This window comes from Pogoniulus pusillus, chromosome 2, assembly GCF_015220805.1.
Source record: "Pogoniulus pusillus isolate bPogPus1 chromosome 2, bPogPus1.pri, whole genome shotgun sequence".
Lineage (NCBI taxonomy): Eukaryota > Metazoa > Chordata > Aves > Piciformes > Lybiidae > Pogoniulus > Pogoniulus pusillus.
In genome coordinates, this window is record NC_087265.1 from 9,486,271 (window position 1) to 9,504,976 (window position 18,706).

Consider the following 18,706-nt stretch of genomic DNA (forward strand, 5'->3'; position numbering starts at 1 on the left):
CACAACACTGTAGTTAAGACTGGCTTACCTCCATCTTAGAATCACAGAATCATGAAGGTTGGAAAAGACCTTTAAGATCATCAAGTCCAACCATAGCAGCCACTACACTGAAGCATCAGCACCTGTCAGCCTTTCCAAGCAGCCTGCAATGTCAGAACGAGCACTGCTGGTCACTTGTTATTTGACAATCTCCCTTCCTTGTGTAAGGTCTCCTTTTCCTTCTCCAACTGACTAACACAATCTTAATTTAATTTACATTTTTCATCTCCAGCTAGTATGACTTATTTAAGCAAAGAATGTGCAGTGTGAGCTGAAAGCACTATCAGTATATTCAATGAAATGAGCTAAAGCCTTTGAGAATTTACATGCACAGCACAAAATGCCTTCTGATAACATTTTAGAAACTTCAGCAGCAAAGCACTGGTATGATTTAAAGAAAATTAACTTTTCTACTGCTAGTCCATCCTCACACCAGCTGTGCTGCTCTGTTCCATTAATGCTACCAAAATCAATGCAGTGTTAGGAGAATTCGAGTAGTAGTCAAGTGGTTAATCAAAATGCAGCCCAGGGGACCACTAACAGCCCCTTTCAGCATTACTAATAGATCTTAGCACTGCAGTGGAAAATATTCACGTGTGGTCTTCTGCACCGTCATTACACTGTGCTGCAACAGCAAGCCTTGAAAACACACAATTCTCCCCAGCTCCACGCCACTGCTTTTGTGGGAGGCAAATGGACAGCAAAATGGGAAAAACTGCTTGATACTATTTACAGTGTGGAAAAAGAATACAATGAGTAAGGCATAACAAATACGAGTCAAAGCAAAGCATCACCCTGGGAAAACTGTAATCTTGGCTACTGAAATCAGTGCAGCCCACATCCTATTACAGCTGGTGCAGACTGACATTCTGTGGGGACAGCTGGTTTGTTGGTTAAGGTATGGCCGTTGTATGTACTACGTTCTGTATAGAACACTGTATGTAAGACATGAACTGAAGAAACGCCTGCTGAAGTCCTTTTATGACAGGAGGACAGTTTCCAAAATGCAAAATAATATGTAGCATCTCAGCTTTTTAAAATCTAGTTTGAGACTGCAAGTACAGACCTCTGGGACAAACTATGTCTGTAGGCTGCTAAAACTAACAAGGCTGAGCTATATGTAAGAGTTCATTGGAAAGAGCTGTGGAAACAAATCAACTGATCACAAAGTTACCCAAGTCTTCCTCCCCACCTAAAGGGCTTCAGCATGTCATTCCCAAGTCTTTAGGAAGAAGGACATAGAAATACCACTACAAAGGTCCTCCTCACTATAGTAACATTAAAAAAGAGCCTTCTTGCAGCACTGCCAAAGCTGCCTTGTCAGGCTGCCTTGCTACATACGCACAAAGGATGCCAGATATCTGACAGGCATCCAAGCCATCATGTTTAAATGACAAGTAAATACTGAAGTCTGCATCCTAATGAGTGACTTTAAAGATGTTAACTCTGGGGCTGTTAAAAGAGAATTCACCAGTCGACACAGCAGAAGCAGCTAATGTCTGAGATAGAAAACCTATGGAAACTTTTAAGTTATACAAAAAATGCTCTTCCTCACTAAGCAGTGCTACATATAGTAACCTGGTACTTCACTGCTCTTCGTCTTAGAGAGAGTTCTTCAAGTACCAGCTATGTACCAGAGGAGGTGTGGGAATCTGATGTGAACTTTCATTTGCTCATTTTTATGGGATCAAAGGCACAGAACATGTTCCAAAACAACACTTTTCAAGGCAAAGGAAGGTTTCATAAGCAACTAACCTGGCACAGCTTTTGGTGCAATTATACTATCTGAGGTGTTAAGATGGTTGGTTACAGTCATCAAAAATTTAGATTTCCACTGAACAAACACAGCAGAGTGATGACAATGGCCTCAGAGCATCTTGGCCCTTCCTTTAAAACAAACGTTTATTTTTAAAAACTTGGTTTTTAAAACATGCATATTCAGAATTAATACCATTGTAACTTAGTAGTGTTTTATAGCCTGAGGAATTGAAAGTTTCCCTTAGTTTGCTTAAATCAAGTTTTTTTCCCATAGCTGTCACAACACAGGGAGAGTTCACAATTCAGAAAAAAAAACAACAGACAAATCTAAACCAATCCAAACCACAACACATAAATCCCACACCCCATGCTTACAAAAAAAACCAACCAAAAACAAAAAAACCCACACCAAGAAAAGAGAAGACTGATTCTTTGATCATGTTCGTGCGAGTAGATTGCCCTATCTGATGAAAGGGGCTCAGAGAGCAGCACTGTCCCACAAAAATCAAGGATTTCTTTCATAGAAAAGGACAACTGTTAAAAGCCAAGTCACCTAAACATACTGATCCTGTGACTGTCAAACAGAACCAAGGATTCAGCTATAACAGAAGCAGCCAAACACTTAGACAAACTGCCTGAATGTGCTATGGTTTCTTATTTCCCCATTTTCATCCACTCGCCTCCAAACCAGCACCCTTAAATTTACCTAGGGTTCTATTTGTGGCAGTAGCTCAAAGCTTCCTGTTCTAAAGGCTGATGAAAACTTTTATCTACTAGGCCTAGGCATGCAAGGTTTAGAAGCATACTTGCTTGTGTGTATGGGAATACATTACTTCTCACAAATGCAAAAAGAATGGCTACCAAATATCTTAAAAGTTTTTCAGATACAGCTTGGATAAATAGAGACAGGACAGAGAGAGGAGAAAGGAAAGAGACTTCATTGCTTTTGAAACTAATCAGCTGAAGTTTTCTCAGCATCTCTATTAACAAGTCACTCTTTCATAAACTAAATGGAGGTTCTGAAAAGGCAGTTGAAAATTACCAGTATCAGAAAAATTGGATTGTTTGATGGTTTTGAGGAGGTAAGAAGAAAAATAAAAGTATGCCTGACTTTACACATGCATCTAAAGAGGGAAAAAACCAACATCTAACCTACCACATGAGCTACCCAAGGCACTCCATGGCTTTGCTTTTTAACTTAAACTATGCAGTCTCACTCCCTACCAGAAGTCCTATCTTCAACTCTTTTGGGATCAGGATTAAAGATATTCATGATACTAAGAGCTCATGCTCTTTCACACAACTCAGAAAAGCTGTTTTGCACTTGAGTTTGCTTTAGCGATCAGAGGAAGAAACCAAGTTACAACCACAAAACCTAAAATTACTAAGGATATGAATACACAATGTAGTCTACATATAAATTAACAGTATCAGTTTTCTGAGAGTCTAAAAAGGAAGAGAGCAATTTCCCATCTCTAAACAGAAACTTAAAAATTAATCAAGCAAGATTTTTAGTTCACCTACTTCAGATAACTGAATTAAATCCTTGATAAATGCCCAAAATTTTCTCCTACCAACTGTTATCACTTTCTTACTATGAATGAGCATAATCCAGATGGATTTTCTTCTGGTTATTTTATATGTCAAAAACTCAACACGTCACTATAGGGTGGTATTTTTCATTGCAGATTTCACCACTGCTGCCTTAGTTCTTCACCATGTTTGACAGCCAGAGGTGGAATGGCCTCTAAATTTTAAGCACTGAGTCATAGTCTTAAGAAGTTTGCATGCCTGCCTGAAGTACAATTATAAATCTTGGTCAAAGAATATGTTTTAGTTACACTAGCTAATCTCCAAATACCAACATATCTCATGATTCAGTATGGTAATAAGGAGTCTATTCTACAGAAAGAAAAAGTCGTGGGCTCTGTACCAAATAATGTCTATCTCACAAATTGCATGTTCAAACTCCTACCTAGGCTAAGCTAAAACAAATGTAAACGTGAACTGAAGCAAACACTCATAAATGCTAATTCTCTAAGTATTCCTAAGAAAAGGTAGAGAGGAGTGGAATTTTTTTGTTCCTATTGTCAGTGTCCTTAATGTCACAGAAAATAATACTGCAATCTTTACATCTGAGTCATGGTCAGCTGTGTTTACTAATGTCAGATGAAAGATGAAACTTGACCCTGGAATTAAACCACATTATCCTCTCTACCTGTGGCATATGGATGCTGTTCTTAGAACTGCTTTCTGAATAGAGCAAGGTCCCTAATAAAAGAAAATTCTACTTGCATAGAGGCTTTGCAAGGAGAAATGTTGACACCATCACTGCCGAGCTATGCTTAAAAGTGCCAAGGTTTCATTATTCCAATTTCCATCTAATGACCTCCAAAATGGCATCTTTAAATTTATCTGTGGTGTTATTTGTGGAAGTGGCTCAAAGCTTCTTTTGACCAACAAGAAGCTGTGATGTGCAGTCAACACACTGGAGGGAAGGGATGCCATCCAGAGGGACTGTGATAGGATGGAAAGGTGGATCAATGCTGACCTCATGAAGTTCAATAAAGTCAAGAGCAAGGTCCTGTGCCTAGGTTAGGGCAATCCCAAGCACAAATCCAGGCTGGGCAGAAAATGAACAGAGAGCACTGCTGAGGAGATGGACTTGGGGGTGCTGGTTGATGAAAGTTCAACACGAGCCAGAGAAGTGCACTTGCAGCCCAGAAAGCCAGCCATATCCTGGGCTGCATCAGAAGATGCATGTCCAGCAGGTTAAGGGACATAGTTCTTCCCCTCTACTCCACTCTCCCATCTGGAGACTACATCCAACTCTGAAGCCCTCAACACAAGAAAGATATGCAACTGTTAGCATAGATCTAGAGGAGGACCATAAAAACTATGAGAGGGTTGGAACATCTCTCCTACAAGGACAGGCTGTGAGTTGGGGTTGTTCAGCCTGGAGAAGGCTCTCAGGAGACATTAGAGCAGCTTTCCAGTATATGAAGGCACTATGGGATACCTGGGGAGGGACAAAGTCACGTAATGATAGGCTATAAAATGCTTAATTTACTACAAGTTTTAAGAAGCAACATTGAGGGAAAAAAAGAAAAAATATCTGAAAAAAATTAAGAAGACTTAAAAAATACTAAAAATATTAAATATGATAATAGGATGTTCCATAAATAGTATAGATATCCAGACAAAGTGAAATTGCTAGCAATAGCTGACATGAATTTGTCTGAAGTCAGCATAAAATATTACAGCTGATAGAGGAAAAAAAGGCAATTCTAACATGTTTGCCTTCTGTGATCACTTCATAGTGTAACAGTTGAATAAAGTATTATAAAGAAAACAAAGGAAGCATCATGTGTATTTGTATACATATATGTTTCAGCTTCAGTAAATGACAAACTATTTGACAATAAAATGCCTTGCCTACAACAATTTTTGGATTGTCTCAACTTCTCTAGCACAATAAAAAAGGATGCTGTTGAAATAGTACAGACAAAGCCAATACTGCAGCTGGTACCAGAATCACAATGTTTACTCACCTAGAGTATTTTCTGAACAACTCCTTCCTAACACAGAAGATACTTATAATGTGATTTTACTGGAATCATATGGCTTCCAGAGTTTGCTACTGTCAGGGAACTGCTATGAAGACAGAAGTAGGAGCAAGTTTCCCATGTCCATTTGGCTGCCTTTGATCAGATGAACTTCCATTGATTGCTTCAAGTGGATGAATAGTGGGCACTTTCACACTAGGATTACCTTCAAGATCTGTTCTACCTATTGGAACCACCCAGGCTGAAGATACTCAAACAGTACCATTATCCAAACAGGCATAGAACAATAATCAAACCTTAAGAAACTGTTGTTGCTGTTTAACAGAGTTGGTTCAGCTATTTTAAAAGTGTAACAAGAGTCAAAGGTAAAAAACTGAAGCTCTAATAAGACAAATAATGCTCTCTGCCACAGAGCACAGCTCAGGCAGCAAAAAGCTACGTAAACACCAGAAACTGAAAACTACCAAGCTCCTTAAATACTGCTCCTAAGTACTAATACTGCAAATCTAGCCAACTCCAAGAATAACAAACAGAATTCAATTCACCCTAAGAAGCGATGAGAGACATTTCCTAGCCAGGTAAGAACAATGATCCTCTGCCTGCAAATGTGTAAACAACAGCATGAGTGTGCTTCTTGCAATTATCTGCAACTCTTTTGAGATAACAGCATCAAGTTTCCTGTTTGACCAGCTAGAAAAAGAAAATACACAAGGATGTTTTTATATATAGCCCAGAAAATACAGGAGCACTATGCTAAGTCACTTTCCATTTAAGTGGAAGATCTTTCAATTAAGGTCTTGTGTTGCCTTCCTTCTTGTAGCAACATGGCTCACTCTATCAGTTCTCTAAGTGCTATAGCTTTTCAGTAGCTTATTTCTAACCTACCTTCAGTCTATCTGAGACAACAGACACAGGAAGGGGGGTTCTAACCTACCTTCAGTCTATTCGAGACAACAGACGTAGGAAGGGGGGGGGAAAGGTACCACAAGGCTAGCAGTAGTAAATCACACATGCAAAGGGGCTGTTAATAAAATATGCTTATAGTCACATACATGTAGCAAAAGAGACACAAAGGTTTGTCTCACCTAGAGATAATATGCCTTTAATGTCCTGATACAGACTAATGTGGTTAGGACAGAGCAGCTGACACAGCAGCTCTGCTGGTACACTGTACTCAGCTAACCACTTGTACATACTCTCCCAGACTTCCTCTCAGTGGTGTCACCTTACCAAAGGTAGCATCTGTTTCTGCTTTGACAAATTTAAGAGGGTAACACACTTTCAACAGAAGTGCTTATTTTTAAAGAAAATACAAGCACAGGCAAGACTTGGGAGCACCTGTTTAACAAGGTGCCCAAATTCCTACTATGCTTCCTTTTTGGGACTGCAAAGAATTAGGCATTAAGGCAGCCAGTACCTGCTTTGACTTAGTAGAAATAAAAATGAGGGTTAATAGATGAGGCAGTATAAACCTGCTATGTTCACAGCTAGAAAACACTAAAGCAACCAAGCAACCAAGATGTGCTGGTGAAGAAGCAAGCAAGGCAGTCTACAGTATGATTCAAATGCTTGGAAAAGTTGCAACAACAGTGAACACAGCATTCACTTCAGACAAAACTAATGACTTGAAATGACATTTTAAAACATCTTTTTTTAAGCTGAAGGTAATGAGTAGGTCATCTCTTATGTGTCAAACCATATGAACTCTTCAGCAGAGTAGGGAAGGACATTTCAAAATCATAACCAATAATATGATAAGAAATGTTTTCTTTCAGTCAATAACCAAAAAAGTGCATATGGTAGAAATGCAGAGAAGATTCATAGCAACCCAAGTAATTAGGATTGGAGAGAAAATGTCTGCCCAGTTTCATTGTTCTAACGTGCATCTGCTAGAAAGCACTGGAGTGAAGATTACCACTGACACAGTTTAGAATCTGAATTTCCTTTCTAAAATGTTCCAAATATCTTACACTGAAAATTAACTGAAAACGGTCAAGAAAGCAAAATACAGGTTAAAGTCAATATACATTTTAAAGAACTACCATACTTACCTGCTACATTAAGCTTTTCAGCTGCTCCTAAGCTGGGAGCAGGAGTGGTAGTACTGTTGGTAGAGTTTGCTCCTGTTCCATTAAGTACAAGATTTTCCACCTTGGACTCTAGCTTCCCAATACGTTGCAAGATATTATCCAACAAGACTGCAAGTGTCTTCTTCAAATCTACAAACAAAAATTTAAATTGCTTAATAATGCAATGCACATTGTCAGACAGAATAAAAAAATAGATAGAAGAATGAGACTGGAATATATATAGACACTATATATAGACACTTTCTCAGTGCAAATCTTTGTCATTAGCAGTTCTGTGAACTAAAGTTCCCTACTTTGTTCAGCCTCAAATATGTTTCTCTGGACATGGGGCTGGTCTGTTTTTTTTATAAAGCACACTGCAAATCCAATCAAGAGAGATGTGGAGGTGCTGGAGTGGGTCCACAGGAGGGCAATAAAGCTGGTGAAGGGCGTAGAGAATAAATCTTCTAAGAAGCAACTGAGAGAGCTGGGTCTGTTTTGTTTGAGTAAGAGGAGGCTGAGGGGAGACCTCGTTTCTGTTTACAACTACCTGAAGGGTAGAGGAGAGGCTCTGCTGGTCCCTTCTCACGGAAGGGGGAATGCCTCAAGCTGAGGTTGGGTAGGTTCAGGTTGGACATTAGGAAAAAGTTTTTCAGAGAGAGAATGGTCAGGCACTGGAATGGGCTGCTCAGGGAGGTGGTTGAGTCACCCACCCTGGATGTGTTTAAGGGTCATTTGGATGTGGTGCTTAGGGATATGGTTCAAGGTGAATCTTGTAGAATACAGTTATAGGTTGGACTTGGTGATCCTGAGGGTCTTTTCCAAACTAGATGTTTCTCTGATTCTGTGAAATATCTTATGGTAGTAAGGGTGAAGTGTGTGCCTTTACACATACACACATAGTGTGCTAGTTTGAAGCTAGCTAGAATGTTTTGGTGAGAAGAACTAGATTACAGGCTGTGAAAGAGAAACAATGATGATGTCTACTTCACTCATAGGCTTGATGAGATGTATAAGAACAAGAATCCAAACATAGATAAGAAAGTCGCTCCTTGTCTTGGCTGTGGAATGCATTTTCCTCTCTAATCTCAACCTCTGTCTCTCTGATTAATCCATTTTGCTTCCTAACCCCCTGGCTGACCCTCCATTCTTCCCTGGGGCACAAGGCAATGTCTTGGGTAAGGTAGGGGAGTGGGAGAAGGTGGAAGGGCAGTTGGGAGCCACTCCTGTTGGGGTTTGAGCAGAACTGAATAATCTGAGAAAATAAGGAGAGTAGGCTAGCTGAACTGACTTAGGTCATTCTGATAAGGAGGCACAGCTGCAGAAGAGTGGCCTTGGGAGGCTGGCAGAGAAGCTGCTATCTGTAGTTAAACTGCGCAAGAGAGCATGCTGGTCAGCCCTGAGAACAAGCAATGTGGCTAAATTGTTGCAAAGGGGGATTAAGTAGGGTAGTTGGTCAGGTCTCCCTCTGTGCATGTGGACAGCCCATTTCTGCCTATGTAAGCCTATCAAAGTACACACCCCTCTACCGAACTCCACTACATAGGTATCATGCTTAGCTTCAATAAACGTATTGACCATTATGCATCACCTTGGTGTAAGCCTGGTGTCTCTCCCTCTCCCACGCAGCCTAGAAGAGAGGCCAACTCGACACCCTCCTGGGGACTCAGGTTTCTGGGAGGGGTCTTGTGTTTTTGTATTATCTTTTACCTTGTATATTTCTGTATATAAATGTATATACTGTAAATATCTGCTCCTATATTGTGCTAAGATGTAAATATAAGCATCATTCAAATTTCCAGAGCTGGCTGAGCCTAGTCTGGGTGATTTCCAAAGTGTGAGGGGGGCAGGGAACACCACACATAGGAACAAAAAATTGTATACTTCATAATAGTTCAAGTTACATGAAGCTGCTGGAGCAATAATGAATCTAAACCTAAATCCATATTCAAGCACTATCAGAGAAGCACTTTGTCAGATGCTCAGTCAGTTGGAAACAAAAATCTCCCTCCCAAAATGGACAGCTTTGAGCCATTACAAAAGCTAGTCCCTGAATTTTCACCACCACAAGATTATGCACTAGCAAAATAAATAAAAAAAAAGGTTAAGTTCAATCTTTCAATCACAAAACAAAACAACAAAGATCATCATCTTATTCAGTTTGTTAGCCTCTACCTATCTGGTCAGCACTTCCTTCACAAGGAAAGCAACAAACAACAGCAAGAGTTTGCATATCAAATGGCAACCCAGAAAGAGTTCTCTGGTATTTTTTTTTCTTTCCCTTTTCATTTGTTCAGTTTTCTTGAAGTAACACAGACAGTTGGACAAGCTAAAAGAGCTATGAGCATGAGGGGAAAAAAATAAACCACTATCAGACTAACCTCTATAATTACAGTGGCAACAAGCCAAAGAAGATGAAAGGAGTATTGTTCTTTGTTCATTTACTCTTGTCTGAGGATTAAAGCATTTGGCATGATGAATTTACATTATTTTCCCCATTTAATTACATAAAACAATTACATGTGCATACAGATATTTTCTGCTTTCCACAGCTTTAGAATCAAATAACTTTCTAAGCTCTAATAGAAAATTTCTCCATACATCTGAAGAGATTCCTTTGCGTCTCCATCAGTCGCATTTTTGCCACACTTACTTTGTGCTCCCTTTGTGATTACTCCATGACCAACCCAATTCTTGTGCAAATAAGAAAGTAAATACGAAAAGGCTATTGCTTTTTGAAAGCTTATGATTACTGTTTTTGAAAGTGAAAGGAAAGTTATATTTATTCCACAGTACCATAAAGTGGATGTTTTTATTTTATAACTGTGAATTTTCATTTGTCTTTGAAAGGTGAGAAAAATAGAATCTTAAGCATTAATGATCTGGACTATTCTAAAGAGGGTCCCAGGAGACACTTAATGGTATAGTGCGTATAAGGAAGTAAAGAATGGAGCAGCTACTTAACATGAATAAAATCATGGTATACCAAGAGGAAGTAAAAAAAAAAAAGAATTAGTAAAAAAATCAAACCAAGCAAAAAGCCCCAGGATGCAATGAGGAAGCAAAATAGCTTACATATAGGCATACACACAGATCATCAAGAGAATAATGGCCAAACACTGTTACTTTTAATACTGATACTAAAACACTGATATGAGAGACTGCTTATTAGAACAAAATAACCCCCCACACAAGCCCCCCCCCCCAAAACCAACAAAAAAAAAAACCCAAAACCAAAAACCACCCAAAACCCCCCACAAAAAACCACACCAATTCAAGGCTAGTTTGAGAAGGGGAAGGCAGACGCAGAAATGCACAGTAATTTTTATAAAGCAGCTGTTTGCTGCTATAAAAATCTAACACTCACTGTGTATATTTGGAATACAACTTTTAAAAGGAGAGCATCTGATACACCTAACCTGACAGGGGAATATACATTAGAAAGAAAGAGTGAAAAAGTTACTGAGCTGTGCAATCACAACTAAGGAATGACTGAAAACTTTTTGGGTCAACAAAAGCAGCCAATTCAAGCAAACTTTAAACTTAATCTTGAACATAGAAATCATGACTGTGCTCATGAAGAACAATCAGAGAACGAGATTAAAAGAAATCAGAAGAGTAAATAGCAAGAACATTCATTTTTGTAACTAGTGAATTGACTTCTACCAATTTTCATTAACATTAGTTATTAACGTGTTTACTTCCGAACAGTTACCCTCATTGTTTGCTCTTAACACATCATCTGGTATGCCAAATAGGGCAAAAACTAACTTATAAATTAATTATCTTACTCAGTTGCATAAAGTATTGTTTAAATAGGGTGTTTAATATGCTCATTCACCATAGCACTTTGCCCTCTAATCTTTTAACTAAATACATTGCCATTGTTTTGCATCCTAAACTCTTTTTTTCAGAAACATCTGTCCAAACTTGTCTTTACATTTCAAATTATTCTTAGCCACAGAACTTGAGATTTCCACATGAAACTTAGCTTTACCTTCACAGAAGCATTACAAAGTTATTTCAGCCGCTTTAAAATGCAGCATCTCTCTCCAAGAGAATCTGACCACTGTTTGGCAGCAAATCAACAATATTCCTCAGAGGGATTTGGAACAGGAAATGAATGCCAGAGGCAACAAGCTGCAGGGGAACTTAGCTCAAGGATATCATGTACCTTTACACCTAGCTAGAGCACATATTAATGCAGTTATCCCTCAGTTTCTCAAGGCACGTTGTTTGAGATTGCTGTTGGTTTTGGTTTTTCTTCTTCTTCTTCTTCTTCAATTCATCTACCCTCAAGCAGCCTCACAAGAAAATGGGACACTGATGATGGCTTTAGAGCAGACAGGGCTTTGTTTTAAGCCTACACACACAATTCTCTACAGACTTCTAATTGCTTGAAGGTCTTTAATATAGTGATCTAGTATCACTCTATTTAGCTTGTGTTGCTTTGCAAGACTGCAGCGCCAGTCCAGTTCAACATACAGTCACAAATCAGTTTAAGCTACAGAATAAGGATGTCTTGTTATTTTTACAACAAAGCAATGGAATTGTTAGCATTAAAACTTACTGTTGAACAAAACACTGAAACTCCTCAAAGGAGTTTTCTACCCTGAGATGAATATATTTAAGCTTAAACTAAAAGATTATGCCAGATAAACTTAAACATTAAGTAAATTGATTGAACAAATAACTGAAATAGAAAAGATGAAGAAATAAACACAGCAAGTGTCTACTTTACCAGTAAGGCAAGTTCTACTTCCACAGGGTATTTTTAAGATCATTTACACAGACACTGAAAAGCCTCCCACATTTCTTGGAAACTGCAAAAGGCTTTCAAATGAAACTCTAACAAATAAACAGAGATAGACAATACATATAGCTACTACACAGATGTAATAAAAATTAGCAGACAACTTCATGTCCAAGTCACTGGATATGTAGTATTTGTCCCATTTCATACTCACAACTGAACACTATTTTCTCCAGTAGTGCAGAAAATCCACAGCATTTTGAAATAGAAGCAGCATTATGAAGGAAAATGTATTGCCAGGCCAGAAAAAAACTTAATTAGATTATCACATGATCTAGAGAACACACTTACCATATGCTGTCACTGTCCCAACATAAGGCCCATCAACCACATTTTTATTTTCTTCAGCTAATGCTTTGATGTATCTTTTGCTGAGATCCAAAATTTGCTCACGCAGAACTGAACTGCTTTCATGTTGTGTTTGTTGCTGAATAGTAAAATGCAGAAGCATCATTCCCCAAATGAAACCAAAAGTCACCAGAAAAAAGCCAAGTTTCTGAGAGGACAGCTTCCATGGAGAGAATGCCATGATTTCTGACAGCTTCACACAGTCACTACAAAGATTCCTAAAGCATGAAGTCAAACAGCAAGTCCATGGTCCAGGTATAAATAGCACAGAGCAGGACTCAGTCTTATTCCAACTCCTTAGTCAATGTGTATCCGTATTTTACTTCCATCCTGTTGCAAAAGGAAAGAAAAGAAGCAGTTACCACAACAGATTACGAGTTTTTACTAGCTATAATTAGGTCTTCACTCTAACTGGTACAAAACAGGAGCAGACAACATTTTCTTTGTAAATGTTTAATTTGTATGTATCAACATTGTACTGTACTAGCCAGAGCACAAAGAAGCTGAGAAAAGCACTGGAAAGAGAACAAAGAGGGAGTGATGTGCCTGAGCAGGTGTAGAACACCTCTCAGTATTTGGACCAAATTCAATGCTTTAAGCAGTTTCTAAGCTGAATTTCAAGGTAAAGTTGCTTTTACATTTTTTTGTGTGTATGCGTGTGTGTACACAGAACTCTGTGATGTTGCCAGAGCAGCAATTTAAGGCAATTCTCAACATAATTCAGTTCTCAGAAAACAAGTAATTTTAGCTGGCAGTGACACTCCTCAGAGTTCCTGGCAAGAGCTATGGCATATGGCTAGATAGGTGATCAGGAAATCAGACTCCCTCAGGGGTAAAGAGGGGAAAAGGAATCTACATTATTTAAACCAATACACTCTCCTGGCTTACACTGCAAGCTGTCAGAAGGCTGAAATGATCTCCTGTGTGGCTTCTTCCAAACATAGTTTTTACTTAAAAACCAAGTTTGCTCTTTACCACTAAATTCAAAACAGGTAATTATGAATGTGACATGTCTTTTGTATATAAAACTAATACTCTCAGAGTTTTTCATACGCTAAGGCAAAAGAATTGTAATAATGGCCTTCAAGACCCCATAGGATCATCTTATTATAGTAAACTCAAAGACAAATCTGGCATAAATAATTCAAAGCTAAGAAAAACTCTCTGATACGAGCAAGAGGCAGGGTCCTTAGCATAAAATCCATGGAGAAGAAAGGTAATTAATATGTAATTAAGTGTAAGCTACCATATTAAAACACAGATTTGGTAAAATGTTATCATTTTAACTTCACAATCCTTCAAGACAGGATTAGAGAACATAATGTCCCCTCCCATTCTGCAACTGCACATAGTGCAGATGTTAGTCTGTTTTAATAGGGTAATTACGCAGAGGACTGCTAGCAGCGCTCCTTGTTTGTTAAAATTCCCTTTAGATCTTCTGCTTTCAGTTGAACCAGCAGTTCTGCAGAGGGGCAGAAATACCTTGGGACCACTTAGCTTCCAACTTGTTTTGTGTGTGCATTTAGCATTATTGATTGCTATTGATTGCAGAAGTGAATGTGCATTACATAAAAAACTAAAAGCAGACGAGGCAGCAACTGTACCATGCATTTATGTTGCTAGAAGAACAATCTGTAGCCATCTTTGGCTTAAAGGAGGAATGGTGCAGAAAAAAGAATTGTAAGTACAGTGAAAAAGGTTATGAAGCCCTCGAGTTGACTTTTTCAACATTAAAATATCTCAATAAAGAAAATGAATAGTCTTAACAGAGAAAATTAAAAACTCTGTTTAATGCTGTTCTCCATAAACTTAACTTAATTTTCCATGAAATGCCAGATGGAAGTTTCACTTCTTTCATCTTATTTAACTGTAGCCTTGGGACACTCTTGGGCCAACTAAAAAGTACAGTATTGTTATTTTGTTAAAAATTGAATGTTCTAGTATTCTCTTGCAATTTCTGGTGTGATAAAATACAGAAAATGCCACTGTTTAAAAACACTTAATTTAAAAAAGAAATTTGAAGCATTCAAGATTAACTTCCTCAGTGGCCTAATTTGAAGTAACACTTGACTATGTATTCCACAGCAGTACAATCTGTTTTTATAAGTCAATATTTCTTTCCCAATTATCTCTTGTTTGTGAAGTGGAAGAAAGTAAACCGATCACCATGATGTTTTAATAGACAAGTGTAAAGATATTTTATTACTAGCTATTAAAAAAAAAGAGGAACATAATTAACATTAAAAACAGCAATAAAAAATTGCAAGAGTTTCAGTCTTCTTTTTAAAGTTCTAGAGCAGAAACAAAAATGATTTTTAATAAACAGTGCATGTCTAACCTTTGAAAATAATATACTTAAATTCAGGTGTTGACTTTTCTTTTCTGATTATCAAGAGAAAAAAAAAAACAAACTGCCTTAAATCCACTCAAGAACAGTAGATAGGTAGACAGGAAATGTTAAAGTTTTGCCATAAGAAAGGATTAGAATTCACTGACAGATGGAAGAAAGGCCCACACTACTTCAACTGCTACAACAACATGAAACAGCCCAACTATAAAGCCACCAAAACCCCAAACCCCTCATGGACTTCGTGCCTGCTGCTCATACCAAGTAAGCAACTCTCAAATTATGAGTAGTAGACTATTTCCCTTATTCCCCCTTTCTCTTTTAAGTGCCCTCAAAGGAGCTGATCCTGTTAACTCCTAATGCCCTTTCCTAGTGTAGCCTCAAAAACACACAATGGAAGCCATATTTGCAGAGGATATGTGAGCACGTATTTGTATATTTGTTTGTGCCTCTACAGAATGAAAGGCTTTTTTTGCTAAGCTTTGGAAAGAGGTGGTTTCACTTTAAGACAACTCCTCAAATAATTCCAGCACCCCTCTGGAAAATGGATATGTCACAGTTGTGAAGTTGCTTGTGAAACCCTTAGGAAGATAATTCCTCCTGATTTACTGAGAGTAGCTAATGTACCAAAACTGAACTCCAAGTGTGAAAAGCAAAATGAAAGCGAGAAAGATACACAAGGCAAGAAGACCTTCAACAACAAATGGCTTTGGTATGTTCTTCCTTAAAGTCAACTCTAACCGGTCAAAATCTCACCGTAACTGAATCAAGACACTGGTGGTTTTTTTCAAACAGAACATTTACATTCTTTGGGATAAACATGTAACAATTTACTATAGAACTGCTTCTACTCTTCACATATTTTCTTAGAAAAGGGATAACCTTGCACCCATTTACGCAGGCATAAGAATTGTAATAGTGTAAGTGCTTTTGGTATTTCATATAGCCTCATTAAAAAGATTTTTTGTTTGTTTGTTATATATTTAATAAAGTTCTGCTGAGCTGGTCACTAGTTAGAGAGAACAACATCATCATGCCTATGTAATCACAACAAAAATCCTCTAATTAGAATCCTACCAGGAAAGTAAATCAATACTAAAGTGATCTACACATAAGCGATGCACATGACACATTTCTCAGCATTTTAAGCCTTTACTTTAGGTTTTTTTAAATAGAGTACAAACATTTAATTTTCATGTGAACAGATCTGGGTAACACGTATCATGTATTCCACTTCACTTAAAAAAAATAAATCTACAGGAGATTAAGCAAAGTCTCTTTATAAGGATGTACATGTACAAGGCTTAAAGCTCTCTATCCAATCTGTATATATACAAGAAATGGTAGTTAGGGTCAGCTTGGAACAGCACTGTTCTCAGGATAGTCAGGGTTCAGCTGTTCATTAGTTAAACACAGTATTCATCACTGGTTTCACAGTTATAAAATCTTACCTGTCTTGCACCTATAAAAGTAGCAGCAGACTGAGTAGTATTTAATTATTAGCTTGCTATGAACTCAGAAGAAAATTAATATTCTGTGACTAGCAAACAATGTATATGTATTTTTGTATGAAGTGGCTCAGAACAACTAGTATAGTTGCTGCTAAAAAGAGGCATCAGGATTTATGCAACTGTTTTCCTACACCAAATGTGCAAAGCCCATTTTCCAGCCTCTTATGCTTCTGAAACTATTAGAGGAAGTTCTTGTGTGATGCACAACTGGATATCAAGTGCCTCTTGTTATGGCACACAGCTTAGATATGAGAGGACAAAGGCCTTGAAAACATTTCCAGGCACAGGTTGAAAGCAGAGGTCACAGAACTGTGGGAAACTGAGCAATGGTCAGTTATTAGTTACTGCTAAAGTGCAACCTTGAGATTTGGAAAAAAATCTGCTTTTCTTTTAATAGCAGTTAGAGCTGAAAAGGAGAAATAAAACCACTAGCAAAAAGGCACCTGTGATAGCCTCAAATATCCTGCCATCGAGGACCACATCTATCAGTACAGAAGACAGCTCTGGGGTACTGTGTGCTCACCATTAATTTACAAAGAGATTGTTACAAACTAATTGTTCTGAATATGCAGTGGTAATGGCTAGGAACTAGTAATAATCAGCCATTAGCAACCTGCATTGTTAATGAGTATCTAGTGAAATTTTGTTATAGTTTAAAGCTGTTTCAAAACTGTTCTATCAGCCTTCTAAATGCACATTCTGCTGCAACATCGTGCTGCTGTGCCTGACCCCACACAATGGGTTATTGTGTCCCGACCAGCTCAAAGAGGTGATGTTAAAAATCCACACATCAGGATCCCAATGCAAATACCGATCAATTTTCCTGATTGTTTATTGAAGAGGGCAAGCTGCACTTCTATTTGCAACTGTTTAATTCTGTAGAACAACTCGTTACAGAACAACTGAGGACAACCATAAACATATGAATTTCCTCTGTTCTTATGAAGGGTGTGTTAACCTAAAAGCTAACACTAATTCCAAGTATCAAACCCATGAACTGCCAACACACCAGACCTAGAGCCAGAAGACACAGCAGTGAGTGAAAACACCTGCTATATCCCACCACTTCTCTGCTAAAGGATGCCAGGAGTAATGCTTCATGCAGAAGCTGATGTAATGTGTCTTAAAAGACATAGACAATCCTCTAAAACTTCCTTTCTAGGAGAAATGAGTCCAGACTGGGGCTGCTAGGTTTTCATAGTTTAAACCAGACAAGCATCGACATCTACGCAAACTAGAATTCCAGTCTGATGTTAACCACTGTCTCTGCAGCTGCATTGCCTAAACAGATGTGCACTATAACCCAAACTGAATGCAAATTAATGGATTTCCTAGTACTGCAGTTCTTTATTCCTGCAGGAATATCTCAGCAGATGTCCCAGCCCAGTTGGCCAATATGTGTTCTGAAACAGAGCAATCCATACTGAAGACACCCTGACCCCCCGGGCTCCGATTGTACTTATTGCAAAATGTTGGCTTTCTTTGGTCCATCTGGAGGCTGAATCTACCTTTCCTTCCTGCAAAACACAGCACTGAGAATGGGATGAGCCACCACTTAAAACTTAATACAGTCAAGCAAAATCAAAGAACAGGCATGTACTGTGTTCAAAGAGGATAAGAAAGGATAAACTATATTAGAGAAGCAGCTTGATTTCTGGTAAGAATACTGGCATTTCAACACGTGTGCTCACACATGTCAAGTATCTTGTGCTCATACCATATGAAATATCTTCATATGACACACATTTTGACTCAGGTAATGACAAGGCAATTACCCTGTAAATGTAGGAAATACATTCTATTAATATAAACCATCCACACACCTAAACAAAATCCTGGACCCCAGTGGTTACCCTCAGAGCTCAGAAGCAGTTTAGGTGCCATTTACTCACTGACCACATAAAATGCATAAATGGGAGGGCAGACAGTAGGAAGTGAAAGCCTGACTCCGTACCCACCGAGGGTGAGAAGGGCTGTACCCTGCTCTCTTCCCCTGACTGGATCACAGCAAGAAAGGAAGAAAACCACAACCTATCAACAAAAACTTACATTAGCTGCTGCTTTTTATTCCTAGAGATAAATTCAGCAACATCACATTTTACAAGACTACAGAAGAAACTAAATCTCACAAATTAACCAAAACCACCAACCTGGCGGTTACTTTGGAAGAGAGGTAAAATATGATCAAATCAGAGTTCACTTACAACTAAGACTGGAAGACTCCAATGATTTCAGCTACTAGTCATTGAACAACC

General features: G+C 38.3%; 1 protein-coding gene across 5 annotated transcripts in view; it reads right to left on the minus strand.

The window, feature by feature from the left end:
- Positions 1 to 18,706, minus strand: part of MGAT5 (alpha-1,6-mannosylglycoprotein 6-beta-N-acetylglucosaminyltransferase) — a 141,726-nt gene that overhangs the window by 75,932 nt on the left and 47,088 nt on the right. For all 5 annotated transcript variants that reach the window (XM_064156052.1, XM_064156033.1, XM_064156036.1 and 2 more), the window contains 2 exons: positions 12,537 to 12,923; positions 7,415 to 7,582 (listed from right to left, as the gene is read on the minus strand). In XM_064156052.1, the coding sequence (XP_064012122.1) occupies positions 7,415 to 7,582; positions 12,537 to 12,774 (406 nt within the window). In that variant the 5' untranslated portion in view covers positions 12,775 to 12,923. The remainder of the gene's footprint in view (positions 1 to 7,414; positions 7,583 to 12,536; positions 12,924 to 18,706) is intronic.